General features: G+C 37.0%; 1 protein-coding gene across 1 annotated transcript in view; it reads right to left on the bottom strand.

The window, feature by feature from the left end:
• Positions 1–18707, bottom strand: part of WDR41 (WD repeat domain 41) — a 44668-nt gene that overhangs the window by 7684 nt on the left and 18277 nt on the right. The window contains exons 6-11 of the mRNA XM_080803419.1: positions 14701–14812; positions 11760–11822; positions 7780–7890; positions 1859–2043; positions 1059–1180; positions 155–243 (exon numbers count right to left, since the gene is read on the bottom strand). Of these exons, the coding sequence (XP_080659545.1) occupies positions 155–243; positions 1059–1180; positions 1859–2043; positions 7780–7890; positions 11760–11822; positions 14701–14812 (682 nt within the window). The remainder of the gene's footprint in view (positions 1–154; positions 244–1058; positions 1181–1858; positions 2044–7779; positions 7891–11759; positions 11823–14700; positions 14813–18707) is intronic.

Below are 18707 nucleotides of genomic sequence, written 5' to 3'. Positions count from 1 at the left end.
AGTTCTGCATTAAAGCAATATTAAGATATGAATGCAAAGTCCCGATTAGCATAGGCATCATGTAAAACACGCCTGTTTGGAGCACAGTGTACAAGACTCCTACGCTGCACGTAACCGCCAGCCCTCTGCCTTTCATATGAGAAAAGACACGCACCTGTTGGGACAGGTTCAGCGGCAAGCTGCTGTTTTTCTCTCAACTCCCAAATGCGTACACTGCCATCTTCTGAGCATGAGATTAACTGCCTGTCAAAACAGAAAATCTGTGATAAAGAGAGAATGCACCATGGAGGGCCAATGCTACATTTGCAGTGAAAAATCAGTGGAGCCCTCAGCTGCTTTTCTTCATCTCCCAGCAGGAGCTGATAAAAACCCCAATTTAACATGACTTCACAATGCAAAGTGAAAGCACTCTTTGGGAGAGGCACCCGTTATACTGTTAAACTGGCTCAAATGATAAATACTTCATCCCATTTTGTAAAACACAGGAGAACAGTGTGTATTACACTTGCACAATATCCTGATCCATCCCCCCCCTTCCCACCTCTTACTCTAGCTCTTGTCAGGGTGGCTCTCACACTAAAAGTGTCCTGCTTAGAAAATAGTATTCCCTTCCTGTGATTTCGTCGCTAGAAACGCAGCAGCCAAATTTATCCTGACAGGAAAGCCCTCGCTTAGTAGCCTCACACTACAAGGAGATGACCATTTCTTTCTGGCCATCAACAACTACAACGAAAAGATAATTTTATGGAAAATCTAACAAGAAAAATGAGCACACAGCGCCCAAAAGTCTTTGTCTTTTTAAATAAATACCAAATTTTAATGTTATCTCCCTATAATAAAATTCCATGTAATTCATTTGAACCCTGCTTCCTGTAAATGTTGTAACATACTGCCACAAACTCTTCTGTTAAAGACAGCCATGGGTATTCTCCATTTCCAAAAAAATTTACCAGGTCAAATCAGGGGCCAGATAAGCTTTGCCACTGGAGAAATTACCTTGGAGGCGCTGGGAAATGTGAGTTTCTTTCATCTGTTATAGAACAGAAGGGAATGTGTACCTGTTCGGAAGTTTGGCAATGTGCAGGACGTTAGAGTCGTGGGCGCTTTTCTGGCAAGCAATCACACGCTTCATTTGAAGGTTATACACATATAAACCCCTTCCAACTGCAGCAAATACATTCTGGTGGGGGGGAAAGTTGAGAAACGGGCATAAAATTAGTACTTGCCACTACACAGCAGAACAGATTTCCAGCCCGGCTATGACATCAGAAAGCCACTGTTACCTTCCCTATTCCTAGCTTTTAGTTCTAACTACCATACTGCCCCCTGAAGTGCAAAGGAAAGCTCAGGGCACTTGAAAGGTAGGAGGACACAACCACCAATACAGAAGTTCTGCATGTTACATGCCCGAGCATCACCTTCCCTCACTGAACTATGACAGCTAGAGAGAGCAGCTATGGCTGCAGAATGGCCCTACTGCAGAAGCTGCTGAGGTACCACTGCAGCTGTCATTCACGTAACACTCTATCCTTGGGACAGTACTTAGCTTCTTTTTGCCTGGACAACATGAGCAAAATTACCTGCACTCCACATCTTAAGCATCCAAGAGACCCACAAAGGACACAAAGAAGTGTACGCTACAGGGACACTATCATCTTAAGATCCTCTGAAGGATCTGCAAAAACATTTTTCCAAATGTATTATTAGAAATACCTTTTTACTAAAACAACTTCAACCTTATGAAGGTCCTTTCACCAATATTTGTGTTATTACAACAGCCTCACAACATCTCATTACATCTCATTAAGGTGAGGAGAGCAAGTACTATTGCCAATTCCCTTCCCTCTTCATCCCTTACCTCTTCATCCCATGTGAAATGATGAATAGAAATGTCATTTGGTTTTTGGCAGAGTTTTATTTCTTGCTGGGTGTCCAGCTGTGGAGATGGGTCCCAGAAGTTGCATTCACAGGCCTGCACAGTCCAGTCCAGGATATCCCAGATGATCATTTCTCCAACATGGGAGCCAGTTACAAAACTCACATCTAGGCAGAGTTCATTTTTGTCTCATTAATTATCATTTTACATAGGTTAAAGGTTAAAAAAAAAAAGGAATGGACTACCTACTAGTAATGCTCTATAAAACAACATTTAGAAGAGTGAAATACCTAGAAGCCAAACAGATACATAGAACAGCAAGAAAGAGACTCAAATCTACTTAGTTATTTAGTATGTGACAACAGCGTTTTAATTCAGTGAGGAAAGAAATGCCTCACACTGGATTATCTGGTTAACTAACTGAAGACTAGAAATAAAAGAACCTTACCTTGGATCATACACTATTTAGAAAATGGACCCTTCTCCAGTGTCTCTTTTTTCCTGTCACAGTATTACCATACTCACACTTGTGACACCGGATGTGTACTAGCTTTTCCCACACCAAGCAATTCTGTGACTCTAGCTGAGGGTCCTACAATTTAACTCATTCTGACACTCTACCTGGAGGTAGCATCACATGCCAGTTGCAAGTCCAGGTTGTTACCTGTGCTTCTGACCAATCAGCTCTAAGTTGGAGGTTCTCACAGCACCCCCTCAGGTTCAACTGATTTGCCAGAGCACCTCACAGACCTCAGGAAAACAGTTTCCTGTTTGCCATGAAAGGATATGATAAAGGACAGAGATGAACATCCAGAAGGAGGAGATCTGTAGGACAAGGTGTGTGGGGAAGGCTGGAGGGCTGTGGAGCTTCCATGTCTCTTCCATGTTCTCTCCAAGTCTGCCACTCTCCCAGCACCTCCACGTGGGGGGCAATCTGGAAGCTCTCCAAACCCCACACTCTTGGGATTTTTCTGGAGGCTTCCTCGTGTAGGCATGATCAATTATTGACTCCATGTCCAGCGCCTCTCTGGAGAAGGAGGGTGGAGCTAAAAATTCCAAGTTTCTAATCAGCATGTGGGTCTTTCTGATGACCAGCCCCCATCCAGAAGCCCACTATGAAATAATGGTCTCATTACAACCAAAGACACTCCTACCACCCAGAAAATTCCAAGAGATTTAGAAGCTCCTATGTCAAGAAATATTAGACCAAATATTAGAACAAAAGATGCTCCTTGTGCTCTTATCACTTAGGAAATTATGGGGGTTTTAGGAGCTCTGTGCCAGGAACTGGGAGCAGAGACCAATATATTTTTTCTATTATTTTACATATGCCAAAGTAAATTTCAAATATATTAGAACATTAAAGGTGCTTAAAGGAGGGGTACCTGGGTGGCTCACTAAGTTAAGTGTTTGACTCTTGGTTTCAAGCTCAGGTCATGGTCTCATGGTTGTGAGCTGAGTCTCCTTGAGATTTTCTCTCTCTCCCTATCCCTCCCTCACTTCTTCCCCTGCTCACTCAAGTGTATGCACTCGCTTTCTCTCTAAAACAAGTAAAATCTTTTTAAAAAGATGCTTGAAGGATTGAAAAAATAAAGGAAAATGCTTTTATAAATGAGCAGTGCTAAAAAAGCTCTCTAAAAGGCAGGGTGGGGAAAGATTTATGTGTAAATATCTGCTTAGCAAAAAAAATCATATTTAAATGACAAAAGGCTGGAAACACTTGCAACTCGAAGTGTTTTGTTATACAAATGTCGAAGATGTCGAAGTGGGTTTGTTATACTTGATACATAAGGAGCTCCTAGAAACCACTAAAAATAAGACAACTACTCCAGGAGAGAAAATGGGGACAAGACCTGAACAGGCAAAACAAAAAATACAAATGGTCAGTAATGATGTGAAAAGTTACTCAATTTCCTTAATAATCAAATCTAAAAGCAGTAAGATACTACAAGAAAACTAGGAAAGATTTAAAAACAACAACAACAACAACAGGAAAATACCCAATGCTGGCAACAGCATAGGAAATCAACACACTTCGGGCCTACTAATGTCCTAGTACAAACTGCTACAGTCCTTTCAAATTTGCTGATATCCATCAAAACCTTTAAAAAAAAAATGTAAACCCATTGATCCAACAATTCTACTTCTAGGAATTTATCCTTAGGAAAGTAGATAAAAGATATATATGACAAGGTTATTATACATATTATTAAAAATATGAAGGTAATCTAAATATCCAGTTGGGGACTGAATAAATAAGACATCTACGAAATAAAAATGGTAATGCTATTATTAAAAATTGAGTTGTAAAAGTACGTTTCTATTGCTTTAGAAATATACTCATAACATACTATTACAAAACAACAAGCCATATGTGTATACATCTACATATGCACAGAAAAATGTCTAGAAGGATATGGATGACCAGTGCTTAATTCTATAGCATGGGACAATTTTAATTTTTACATTCTTCATGTTTCTGTTTTCTCATTTTCCTACTATGAGTATGTATTACTTGTATAATAACAAGTTTTTATAACCTTAAAATTAGTGAGCCAACTAAGAAACCTTATAAATTATATATGTAATAGAAAATGCACAACTGGGGTGCCCGGGTGGCTCAGTCAGTTGACCAGCTGCCTTTGGCTTAGGTCATGATCCCGGAGTCCTGGGATGGAACCCTGCATCCAGCTCCCTGCTCGGGAGGGAGTCTGCTTCTCCCTCGCCTGTTGCTCCCTGTGCTTGTGCTCTTTCTCTCTTTCTCTCATTCTATCTCAAATAAATAAAACTCTTAAAAAAAAAGAAAAGAGACAACTGTTGACACTAAAAATTATCTTAAAGAAATTAATTTATTTTAATCCTACATATTTAGGTAGGGTAGAACAGAACAATACAATGTGAGTCTAAAAACCCAAGTTCTAATTGTGGCTCTATTACTAGCCCCTGGTCCTCAAAAAATCACTTAACCTTTTTCTGTCTTGGATTTCTTACGCATTAAGAGGATGAGTGTAAAAATCCAATAACAAATGTGTAGCTATTTTAAAAAAGCATCTAATGTTATCTTTGAGTTCCCTGGGTTACTCTGAGCCCCCAGTATTATTCCATAATGATGGTATTAAGACATCCAGTTATTTGTAATGTAAGAAATCAAAGATGAGTTAATTATGATTTGATTATTCCATTTATCAAATGAGCCATGACATAAATATCTAATTACTAGATGAACAATCTCTTAGAAATAAAAAATTACCAACAATCATACATGTAAACATTATTTTGTCTTGGTTCCAAGTCCAATTTCTATGTTCGTTAACAGACTACAGAATTTGCTATGTGAAGAAACAAGTTCACTTCTCATCTGTGCAGAGAAGTAAGTTTCTAATTTTATTAGTGGGACAGTTAAAGTAGTACTACTCTTTCCATGACCTTCCTTTCCATCCCTTTCCCTCCTCTTTCCAATTTCATTCAAACTACAAAAGAACCAGAGAAGTGAAGGAGTGAAGGTTCTTGACACTAACTCCGCATGTGTCATTTTAACAGTTAACTTAACCCCGAGACCACTGAGCTGCCTGCTCTGACTTAATCTTCCCAACTGTCTGTGATTCATCTTTGCATTGGAAATAAAGTATTTGTGCCCAGTTGGAATTTTTTTCATCTAAAAGAAAATACTGGTATTCAGCTAAGTTAGTGTAATTTATTACTGTGTAATATATATTCCCAAAGAGGTCACTCAAAATGTTTCACACAAAACCACCTCAATGATATATATGGATGGATTTTCATCCAATGTAAGTATCAAAAGTCACTTAGTATGAAATCTTACTCTTATAATTGTCTATCCTTCCCTCACAAGTACTAATGATTTGTGATTACCATACCATGGTGTCAAAACAAGAAAAGGAATAATAAAATGAAGAAGCACCAGAGCCTTTTGCTAAAAGGCATAAACAAAGTTATCCTGTATGTCTGTGTTAGAAAACCTTCTGCTCACACACTCAGGTATCTCTGGCAAACCTGTTACTCATTATCCACATTTGTGGGAATTCTGTCCTACCATTCTAAGGTTGCCTGGGCACCTCAATGACAAAGTACTTCCCCTGTGAAGTACAAACCCAGTAACGAGCCACATCCTCCGTGATAACTGTGGGGAAAAGACACAGGGCTGAGAATGGAGCTGGGAATTATACAACAGAATCATATCAGGATCACTGAAATCTGCAGTACAGCAAACATGCCTACATACAAAATACGACTGTCATAATATCATTTTCAAATTCTAACAGACTCTTTGTCCATATATGATTCCTCGATACACTTCTGGCTTATTTATTTTTTATAGTGTAATTTTATGGTCAGGGAGTTAATAAAGTAGAAAGTACTAGGGGTTTCCTATAATTTTCATTACCAATTTTTTGGTTCTGGATTTCCATTTTCCTTCCCTTAAGAAGTTGAAAAGAAATACCTGAAGAACACTTTCTTGGTTAAACTGTCACGAGCTTCTTTGCATATCACCCAGCAAAAGAAATGCCATGAGGTTAGGGCCTCTTGAGTAACCTCCCATCACCTTCACTGAGGAACCCTGCGGGACCAATGGTACCAATGCTCCATTACTAAACAACTAGGTCTGACCAGTGTAATGGGCCAGGACACTGCTGTGCTTTGGTTAGCAGCTCCAGAGCCTTGGAGCTAAGGGCTCAGTGTCAGAGGGTCCCCAAGTAAGAGCTTGTCTTTTGTGCTGCCCACCATGGCAAGAGAAAGTAAGAGCCGCCAGAGAAAAATAAATGGGTGCTCCCAACATGTTAACTTCTATCACCACAGACAACCTAGTCTTTTGAAAGCCTTGCAGCTGGGTTGTGTAAGAAGATGGCTATCAGGGAAGAGGACTTTGCAGCTGGAAAGGACATTCTCACACACGTATCTGAAAATGTGATTCAGTGGCAGGAAAATGGAAGACTGCATTTGGTGCTATCTGTACTCACCTTTGTTTTTCCTTCATGCTTTTACAAAGTATCACTCAAAAAGAGAGCCAACCCAGGGCTCAGGTCAGGGAGGGCCATCCAGTCCTCCCACTATATCATATTCATAGCATCGACACAGTTTCTCTCACAGTTACCTTCAGACTATCATCAAACGAAAGCCACCCAGGACTCCTCTCCTATGAATGTGGAGTGCAGATCCCCCAGCAGAGATCTGATGATACAAAGGGGTCGCTATATCTGAAAGTCAGCCAACTGAATGCCAGGACTGGTGGTTTGCGATCCTACCCTGCCATCGGATGACAGAGTCACCTCACAGGAGATGATGATTAATATCACTGTGACTCCAAATAAGATGTCTGGAAAGTCAAATCACACAACTACCAGGAAGGGCAGATATGACCCAACTTCTGCAGACCTTTCCTTTATCTTGGTGGTATTCTCTGGCAGTCTTCAATCATGATTCCACCCCGCTTGAACCTGCTCCTTCTGCTCTAAGTGTGTATCTTGCTATATGATACTGTACTGTGTGGTCTATAGAAGAAAAACTAACCACAACCATTTGCCAAAAATGCTGAAATGCTCCTAAGTGTTAGTATTCATAGCCTACGACAGTCATCCCACAGCTACCACACATGCTCCCTCCATCATCTTTTTTCTCTGCCTCACTCTATTTTTCTTATTCTTACCTCTTAGACCTACCAATCTTAGACCACAAATTAGACCTACCAATCTATGAAACTTGGATCAGTTCCACTGGCTTAAACCTCAGAATAATTAGACTGCTGATCCTTATTAGTGTAAAGCATTATTTAAATGATGGTAATTACAGAATCGTAAAACAAAACAAGACTAAAGTTCAGAACAGGTTCTGTTAACAAGTGCAAAATTTTACAGAAAATAAACATGTACACACTATAAGCTTACCATTGACATTAACCATTGAGAGAATATTATCCTGGTGATCAAGGAGGCGCTTAATTTCAAGAATATCCCATTCTACTGATTCTTCTGTGGGTGCTACCAGCCGGAAAATTACTAAATGAAAATAAAGATTATAATTTTATTAAAATGGTCAAAGAAGATGATAGAATTCTATTTCTGCCCAAAAAGCTAACATTTCATTAAGTGATAAAGATCTAAAATACTGAAAAACCCAGGGCACCTGGGTGGCTCAGTCATTGAGCATCTGCCTTCAGCTCAAGTCATGATCCCAGGGTCCTGGGACTGAGCCCAGCATCGGGCTCCCCGCTCATCGGGAAGCCTGCTTCTCCCTCTCCCACTCCCTCAGCTTGTGTTCCCTCTTTCTCTGTCAAATAAATAAAATCTTTTAAAAAATAGTAATAAAATAAAATATTGAAAAACCCATCTCCAAAGAAAGTCTTACTCATACTAGAGTATATCTTTCAAATGACTGAGATGTTTGAGATGATTTACTAAAATCCCAAGTGAGTGTGTCTTTACAATTGTTCCTTTACAAAAACTCTTCTAAGCCCAGAAGTTTCCATTCTATCTAGAGCTTCATTGCAAGTCTGGCTACCCTGCCTCCATCTCTCCTTGGCCAGTGACTGGTCCATCCACAACCTAGAATCATCTTCATCATCAGCTTTCTCTACTCATGTTCTCAGGTCAGTAAGCACTGCCACAAAAGAAGCTACAAATTCATGTTTAACTTCAACTCAGCAAAGACTTCAGCAGCTATTAATTTTTTAATATTTTCTTGATACTTAGGCATACACTACTGAATTATAAATTCTCTGAAAACGTGCCTCATAGTTTTTGTGTGTCACAGATGTTCAATGTGTTCCTTTAATATACTTTTGACAATAATAGATGTTCAGTGTGTTGCTGTACTCATTATCTGACTTTAACAAATAGTTTTATTAAACTTGTATAGATCCTAACTTTAATACAGAAAACCCAAAAATCAAATCAACAGGAGTGATTCTATCAACGTGTACTAAACATCTATTATGTTCCAGCAACTTAGACATCAAATGTGAAAAAGGCCCAGTTACTGCACATTTTAAAATACAGTCTAGAGGGGGAGTGAGACTTATAAACAAGCTTATGATCAATGTATTCAGTGCTGTAAATAAGCCACTGCCCCAAGTGCTACGGATGCTCACGGGTTAGGAAGACTGATATCTGAGAAGTGGGTAGGTCTCAGAAGTCATGTCCTTTCCAAGTGGTGGCTAACTACTAATGTCTGTCTTCTTTCTCACATTCTTCTCCGGAAAACAGATCATACCACATTTCTTTCTATGTCTCTGGACAATATGTTACCAACTGACAAATCTCTAGCCAAGAGATTTTATCCTGACAGCCATTCGCATTCAAACTGTCTTTCAGTAAATACACGCTCACTTGGGATTTAGGTCTTTCAGTAAATACAAAGAGAACGCTTCTTGATACCTACCAAAGTTGTGTAAAAATTCTACTTATAGTTGGAATACTACCAAATTGCTTTGAGATTGGGACTGTGGAATAACAAGCAATGTACTATTTGATCAAACTAACAGAAATAATAACCTGAAATACTGACAAGAAAAGGAAACATACCCAAGTATGTTCCTACAAACTACCAACTCCTAAATATAATGTCAAACACTTCAGGCAAGTATTCAAAGGGTCATCTATATAATAACTTCAAGGAAATAAAACAAATATAAATTAGATCAAAAGGGAAGCAACAGTCAATTCTAAAAAATGGTTAAGAAAAAAGAGCCTGGTCTTCTAAACCAAGATGAAGTCTCTGAGCTGACAGCCTTGCTTAGCTAGCAAAGCCTCAAAATCACTGACACACACAGGGCACTCAGAAAATTTATTTCCTATTGAAGGGGCACCTGGGTGGCTCATTCAGTTAAGCATCCAACTCTTGGTTTCAGCTCAGGTCATGGTCTCAAGGTTTTGAGATAGAGCCCTGTGTTGGGCTTGATTCTCTTCCGCTCCCTTCCTCTCTGCCCCTCCCCTCACTCATGCATACACACAATAGTAAATAAATAAAGTCTTAAATAAAAAAAGAAAGAAGTTATATTTCCTGTTGAAAGGAGCATGCCCTCACACAGAAAAAAGAAATTGATATGGAACATTTAAACCCAAGAACATGGGCACAAATTGGGTCTTAGAAATAAAAAAGATAATCTATTTATGAGAATGAAATTTATTTTTATTGTATTTTTTACTTATTTATCTATTTATTTTTAAGTAGGCTCCATACCCATCATGGAGCCCAATGCAGGGCTTGAACTCATGACCCTTATTTTTATGTAAGGAAAAGTAGCACTATATTTTATGCTAAAACTAACAAAATGCAGAACCTTATTTTTAAGATTACATATTTTTTTACAACTTATTTTCTAAATAAAACCTATTCTTTGCTGAGATCATGTTGTTCAGACTTTTTTGTTAAAAAACAATTTTACAAAATGAGGGTGGTAAATGATAGTTTTCTTGTTCTTGCTTTTAATGTTTTTACTAAGCAAAATACTTTTGTACTAGTTAGAAATTAAAGAGTGTAGAAATGACCGCTGTAGGCAACAGGAGCCACTGAAGGTTTTAACCAAGGGATCAGCCTGCCTTTAGAGAGATTCTCTCTGGCACCTCCTAGAAAATAGATCTGAGTAGCCCGAAACTAGAGGAGGACAAGGCACTGGAGAAGTATTACAGTAGAGGAGAGGAAAGAAGGCAGGTTAGGAGACTAGCACAACAGAACAGGCAAGAGGGGAGATGAGAGCAGAACAGATCTGAACAGATCAGCAGTCGTGAAACCGAAAGAAGAGGATCAAAATATTTAGAGCAGCAGTCCTCGAAGTATGGCCCCCAGCCAGCAACCTCAGGAGCACCAAAACACGTGTCAGAAATGCAGAAGCTCAGGCCCCACTCCAGACCTGCTCTTAGCAGGCACTCCAGGTCATTTTAATGCACAGTAAAAATCTGAGAACCACTGAGTTAGGTAGTAAAATCATCAAAACTCAAAGTGATTGGCTGGCTACAGGAGGAGAAAGGCAGGGAAAAGATACGCAGGTTTCCCGCGCCATCAAAAATGTAGGAAGACTGCATTTCTGCAAGGAAAAGAAAAAGCGAAACAGAATTACCGTATCTTTTGAAACTTATTGTATGGAAAGAAAGGATAAGCATAGGGTCCAGAAAATTACTTCTCTGACATGATGACACAAGGACAGGTCAGCTGAAGAAAGAGCAAGTTGGCTGCAACATCAAATGCCCTCTGGGATACATTAGAAAAATTCTTGTAGAAAAAAAACAGCCTTTAAGCAGCCTGCTTACTCTATCACTTCTCGGCACCCCAATTCCATTCAAAAGGCTGTGGGCTCCCTGGCAGTAAAAGAGCCAACAGTCAACAGTTAAGTTGCCTTCAAACAGCAGATTTATAATCAATTAATACATTTACAGAATTCCTCTTGCCAACCCCCCTCCCTCTCCTACTACTCTGAAGGAAATGGTATAATTCCTCCCAAGAAAATGGGCCCCGCTGGCTTCCCTGAGGCAAAAATATGATAGTGGCTGCTTCAGTAAATTCCCACAAAGAACATCCTCCAACCATCCAACTCGAGAATGTGATAGCTGCTTTATGTAGTTAAAATGTTTGCTAAGTGTATGACTGTGGATCAGCAACAGAGAGGATTATGGAATGTAAGTAGCCTTCTGTGGCATCAGACATAGGGTTACCCTGCCCCTACGTGGCGAGGTTAGATCAAGCACAGAACAAAAACTGACCTAACGTCTTGAAAATGTCTCCTTCTCCATATCACTTCAACAATGAAAGGAGGCCAACACTGGGGCAGGGGCAGATATCCCTTAAATTAAATACCTGTCTTCCCGAAATATGTATACAAGTCTAGTTTTAATTTTTTTAAAAAAGAAATTTAAAAAAGAGTCCTACTCACTCAGTTCTTTGCCAACTGCTGCCACAACACAGTTCTTAGGTATTTCAATCAAAGCACTGATCCCTTAAAAAATATATAAAACAAAGGTCCAATTATTTTCTTCAAGGATGACATCAAAAATGAAAACATTCTCAGATTTATGTCAGTCACTTCCCAGAAAGGGGGTGGTAACAATAAAGCTTACACAGTCTGCTACACCACACTTCCGTGCTTACCTACACATGGAAAATGATTCTTCAAAACGTATGTGAGACCTACAGAAGACACTGATAGTATTACTAAGGGCAGAATATGCTCTTTGAATATTTTTACCATTGTGGTCAACTTTTTTACCAGGGATCCCCTAAGATAATCACCGGTATCACTCACAAGATGGCTAGCTCAAATAAGATGTAAAGCTGGCATTTTCCTCAATGTAAGTTTAAAAAGCCTGAGCAGGCTCCCTGGCAGTAAATTAATTAAGTCACAATAATCAACAGCTAAGAACATGGCCTTCAAATAGCATGTTACTAATCAATTAGTACATTCACAAAATTCCTTGTATTACTGGAAAAGTAAGAGAATTCTTAGTATTTTTTTATAGTTGAATCATGAAAAGATTTTAGGGTAATAACTTTCATAAAAGACATTACAATTATTACTTTGTCATCAAGAATTAAAGAATTATAGATTCAGAACCACATTGAGTTAGTAAAAAACTTTTAAAGTTAATTTTCCATTATGAAATATATGTAATTTATACCTATATACACATATACACACACACAAATATATATGTGATTTATAATATACACAAATTTGGAAAATATTCTACTCATTTGCTTTAACTTAGCACCCATCAAAAAACTAGCACTTTTGAGATATGGGGAGTATTTCTAACCTAAATCTTTTCTTCATGTAGGGTTGTTTTCACAGTATGCTTTGTATTTTTCCATGTTCAAGGAGGACGAAGGGATAGTGGAGGAGGAGAAAGGGGGAGCAGTGGTACAAACCAAAGAAGTGGAGGAGACAGGAGAGCAGAGGAAGAGGTGTAAGAGGAGAATTCTAGATGCAGAAAACAGCTTGTTTAAACAATGTCACAGGAGTAAAACGTATAGCACAAGGAATATAGTCAGTGGTATTATATTAACACTGTACAGTGGCTGTACAGATGGTAGCTACACTTGTGGTGAGCACAGTGTAACATATAATTGTTGAATCACTATGTTATTCACCTAAAACTAATGTAACATTGTGTCAATTATACTGAAATAAAAAAATTTTTATCAAATAATGAAAACACTGGGAACTCAGCAATCTAGAAGTAGCAACTTAATACACAAATCACAGAACATACAGCTTTTGGAAAACAAAAGATATCATGTGTTCTAGGTTCTTTCCATTGCATTGTACTAGGACTACCTTTGCTTATTTCCAAATACAGAATAACTGCCCGCAGAAGCCCTACTAGCCTAAAATCAAGCAAGGCTTATGAAAGGAGCTTCCTGAGCTAAAGATCTAAGAGCACTGCTAATTCAATGGCATCCTGTAATTTGGAAAACCCAAATCACAAAAAGCTCACTGATGGTACCCTATGGTCTTCTCAAAGCTTTCTAAAAGATTTTCTCAAAGGATTCCACTATCTCTTGAGACTGATAAATAGGGGCAATACTGTGATTACTTAGCAGTTCCCAAAGATAACTTGCAAAAGACAGGGAGACTACAATAATAGATGGTTCCTTACACTAACATACAAAACATTCTTGTTAGCCCTGATTTCAGTATTTCACAACATAGTTAATAATAATTTTCATGGAATAAAATTCACAGATAGCCATACGCTAGTGTAAGAAACACAAAGGAAAATATACATGTAAATAAAGAGATACAACTCATGAGAATAGGAAATGAGAAAATACCATCTAGATAACACCAACATTACAAGGGATCAAACATTCAATGGAGAGGTAAAATTGTAAATCCTAGAACGGTATTTGATTTAGTTTTGCTAAGACATCACATTAGTTTTCTGCTATTTTATAGTATCTGTGGAGATGAGTTAGTTCCAAATGTAAACTGTAAATACAATTCACAGGGCTCCTGCTACCTTTAAAACTTCAATATGCTTAATAATGTTCTTTCTACAGTGTCCATGGGAAACATAGTTAACAGTGTATCACATGACTTCAAGGTTACTACTCAAATTTACTCATTTGTACTTAAGTATTTTTACTCTGGAGAGTTTTTAGTTTCATTTTTTAAGATCCTTGGTATCAGAAGTCAAAAACGATTTTCTTGAGTTTGGTTAAAACCAAATATCACCCAAATTCTGAGAAAACAGGATTTCATTAGTAAGTTTGCAGAATGTATGAACTTTATAGCAAAACCAATTGTAAAATGAAATTATCCTTTGGAATCTATTCAAAGTCCATTAACCTCACAAATAAAGAAGGAAATGCTATTAAAAAGTCAAAAGGGTTTATAATTCCACCTGTCAATGTGCTCATCAAACTCAGTTTAGGAACAGAGCCCAAGAGCATAAATGAAAAGATTTTTCTTGATCACTTTTAAGAAATGCTGTTAGAATGGGTGAACCTGGTGGTAGGTATTAAGGAGGGCAAGTATTGCATGGAGCACTGGGTGTGGTGCATAAACAATGAATTCTGGAACACTGAAAAGAAATTTAAAAAAGAAATAAAAATTAAAAAAAAAAAAAGAATGTAAGAGAAGGGAAGGCCAAAAGGGGGTAGGCGGGGTCTTCTCCCTCCAATTTGGGACAGAATTGGATTTTGCACAACAATGGACCTGAATTGGAGAAACACGGGTACAGGAAATACTCACAATTGAAAAGAAAAATCCCTTATATTAACCTTCGTATTCATAGAAAGTCTCTTTGAAGATTCATTATATCTTTTAAAGCCTATCAATCATGGTTCATAATTACTCTGATTTGTTTTCTTACCTGTATCAGAAAGATGACTGGTCTTACACAGGAGATCTAATTTTTGGTTCCACACACATAGGTCATTCCCACCAGAGAGCCAAATATCTAGTCTCTGAAGAACAATTAAACACTGCAAAATTCATGTGAAATGTAAATCCGTTTAGAATTTCAAGCACTCACTCGTTGTTTTCAAATATATCCACAAGTTCTTTGCTACCATTCTCTTAAAGGGTGAAGCTTAAGTCACCCACCCTTGAATGCAGGCTTTCCTAAGTGACTAGCTTCCAACAAATAGAATGCGGCGGAAGGGATGGTGTGTGACTTATCAGACTACATCATAAAAGACATGGTGGCTTCCTCCTAGCTCTCTCTTGGATCACTCACTCTAGGGTGAACACATATAAGCAGCCATATGGAGAAAGATGGATGTGCAAAACACAGACCTCTGGATAACAGCCAGCACTACCTTACAAAGCACATGAACCTCCAACCCCACTCAAGCCGTCAGGTGACAGCAACTTCATAATACACACTGAGCCAACACTACTTAGCTCAGCTGCTCTTTATTCCTGACCACTAATACTGTGAGGTAATATTTATTGTTTTAAGCAACACAGTTTTGAAGTAATTTGATACTTAGTAATAGATAATTAATACACAAGGCTTAAATAAACTTCCTTTAAAAATAAAAATGGAATATGACCTTAGTTTTTATGTAATTCTCAGATTAGTAACTCCTAATTCTTAACTTAGGAAAATGAGCTTTTCCGGTCTACAGAAGTCCTTTAACTTGAATACTACTTTAAAGTGCACACCTTTAGTTGTACTCTGCCCACACATGACTCTGAGTGAGCACAAGGATAAGAGTGACAAAAATAAAAAAGAAAAGGTTCTGGTAGTCTTGTCTAAGTAGAGGGTAGGGTTGCTTTTAAAGCTGATGGAATAAAAGGGTTGAAAACAATGCAGTTTATATTTCAAAAGTTCCTACCCTAATTTTGGAATGTTTAATAATATCAGTATTTAATATTTAAGTATCAATATTTAATAATATACTTTGTTCCGTTTTTTGCCAAATAATATTCCACTATATGGATACAGCACACTTATCTATCCTTAGTTGGTGGACATTTATACCAGTTTTGTGTTATATATAGTGCTGCCATGAACATTCACATACAAGTTTTTGTGTGCATATAATTTTCATCTCTTGACAATGAAACAGGAATACCTAGGACTGAGACTGTTAAGCCAAATGATAACTCTGCTTAACATTCTGATGAACAAACAATTTTCAAGGTGGCTTTACCATTTTACAATTCCAGCAGCAACGTATGAAGGTTCCCGATTGTCTCCTTATCAGCACTTATTATTACCTGTCTCAGGTATTAGCCATCTAGTATATATGAAACAGTATTGCAAAAAATATTGAAATAGTATTGCAAAAAAAATAATGGTTTTGACTTGCATTTCTCTAATACTTAATGATGTTGAACTTCTTTTCACATGCTTACTGGCCATCTGTATATATTCTTTGGAGAAATCTTTCACATTATCTATTTTTAATTCGGTTGTCTTTTTATTGTCGAGTTTTAAGAGTTCTTTATATATTCAGGATACAAGTTCCTTATCAGATAGATGATTTGCAAATATTTTCTCCCATTCTATGGGTTGTCTTTTCACATTCTTGATAGGGTTCTTTGAAGTATAAATGCTTTTCATTTTGATGAAATGCAATTTATCACTTTTTTTGTTACTGTTTTTTTGGTGTCATCCAAGATCACAAATATTTTCTCCCATATTTCTTCTAAGAGTTTTAACAGTTTCAGGTTTTATTATGATCTCTGATCCGTTTTGAATTTTATATATGGCATGAGGCAGGGATCCAATTTTTTTTTTTTTTTTTTGCATGTGGAGATCCAGTTGACCCAGCATTATTTGTTGAAGAGACTATTCTTGCTTTTTGAAAAGCCTTCGCATCCTTGTCAAAACTCAAGTGATCAAATATGTAAGGTTTTATTTCTGGACTCTCAATTATATTTCATTGATCTGTATGTCATCCTTACCTAGTACCACACTGTTCTAATTACTATAGCTTTGCAATAAATTTTGACATTGGGAACTTTGAATCTTTTAACTCTGCTTTTTATTTGCAAAATTGTTTTAACTATTCTGGGGTCCCGTGCACTTCTGTATGAATTTTAGGGATCAGTTTGTCAATTTCTTGGGGGGAAGGAAGCCTGCTGGGATTTTGGTGGAGACAGTGTTCAATGTACAGATCATTCTGGGTACTGCTGCAATCTTAACAATATTAAATTGGATCCATGAATATGGAATGACTTTCCAGTTCCTTAGATTTTCTTTAGTTTCTTCCAGAAAGTATTTTGTAATTATTCATGTGCAACTCTCTTGTTTCTTCTTAAATTTGTTTCTATGTATTTCATTCTTTGGGATGCTACTGTAAATTCATTTCCTTAGTTTTTCTAAATTTTTTTTTCTTAATTTCATTTTTGGATGTTCATTACTAGTGTATAGGCATACAATTAATTTTGTATATTTATACTGTATACTGAAACCCTGCTAAATTCATTTATTGGTTCTAACAGTTTTGGTTATCAATTTAAGATCTAGTATATAGATCACGTCACTTATAAATACAGTTTTATTTCTTCCTTTTCAATATGGATGCCTTTTATTTCTTTTTTATTCCCCACAACACTCAAGAGTGCCATCCTTGTCTTATTCCTGATCTCAGGGGAAAAAGTTCCAGTTAGTCTTTCACCATTAATATGGTGTCAGCTCTGTGGTTTTCACAAATGTCCTTTATTAGTTTGTTGACTGTTTTTTTTTTTACCATGAGAGGATGCTGAAGTCTATAAAATGCTTTCTCTGCATCTACTCAGATGATCGTGGTTTTTTGTCCTTTATTCTTACTATGGTATATTACAGTTATTGATTTTTCAAATGTTAAACTAAGATAAGTCTTATTTGGTCATGGTGTATAATCCTCTTTATATGTTGTTGATTTGCTAGTATTTTGTTAAGGATAATATACTTCTTTTGCCACTTAACATCTTACTAGGATTTTCCAAACTCCTTATGAATTCTCTCAAATACCATTTTTAGCATATTTATCTACTGCAACTTAAGTATTTTCCTGTAAGACATTTAGGATACTGCCAATCAACCATTTATAAAATATATCTTCAATAGACATTTTTGTTCATAAATCTCTGCCTAAAGTTTTTTTTTTTTCCTGTAATTTCCTTTAAAGAATTCTCTATAAGTAGAACCTCTGGGTCAATTCATGTAATCATTTTTAAAATTTTCATTAATAACATCAAACTGCCTTCTAGGAATATCATCAACATATTCTCAACAGCAAAAAAAAAAATGTCAACTTCATCCTTTCCTTGCTAATATGAGCCCTTATAAAAATTTTAATAACTCAAAAAATAGTATTTCTTATATTTATTAGGAATCTGATTTTGATAAATTATCTCTTCAAGGAAAACTGAATCCCTGAAATAAGGTGAGTGAAATGCTATTTTTCACAGTGTCTTATGTGAAACATGATCACAGCAGGAGTAAATACAACCATTGAACTAACATTACAGTAAAACCTCTTCAAAAAGTACTTTCACCACACTGGAATAAGATACCTCTTAATGATCAGTTCCTATAAACAGTTCACCAAAGGAATTTGTCCAAAATACACCAAACTTTTTCTTCTGCATATTCTCTATTCCTTCAGTTCAGGTATTTTCATTTGAAACCTTATGACCTCTATCAAACGGCAGGGATATTTCTTAAGGAATTTTTAAAAAGCACCTTTTCAGATCAAATAAAGCCTAGAAATTCTCATCAAATCAATACTTTATTAACTTGCTCAAATACAATCCACAGTTAAATTGGATACAAGTATTTCTGGACACTTTCTTCTCCTCAGAAACTCTACTAAATTGATAATAAGAAGAGCAATAGTAGCACGAGATGGCTACCACAGATGATGCCTTTTAAGAAAAAAA

This window comes from Martes martes, assembly GCF_963455335.1.
Source record: "Martes martes genome assembly, chromosome: 5".
NCBI lineage: Eukaryota > Metazoa > Chordata > Mammalia > Carnivora > Mustelidae > Martes > Martes martes.
Note: the sequence above shows the minus strand (reverse complement) of the source record. Positions and strands in the feature narration are given on the sequence as shown.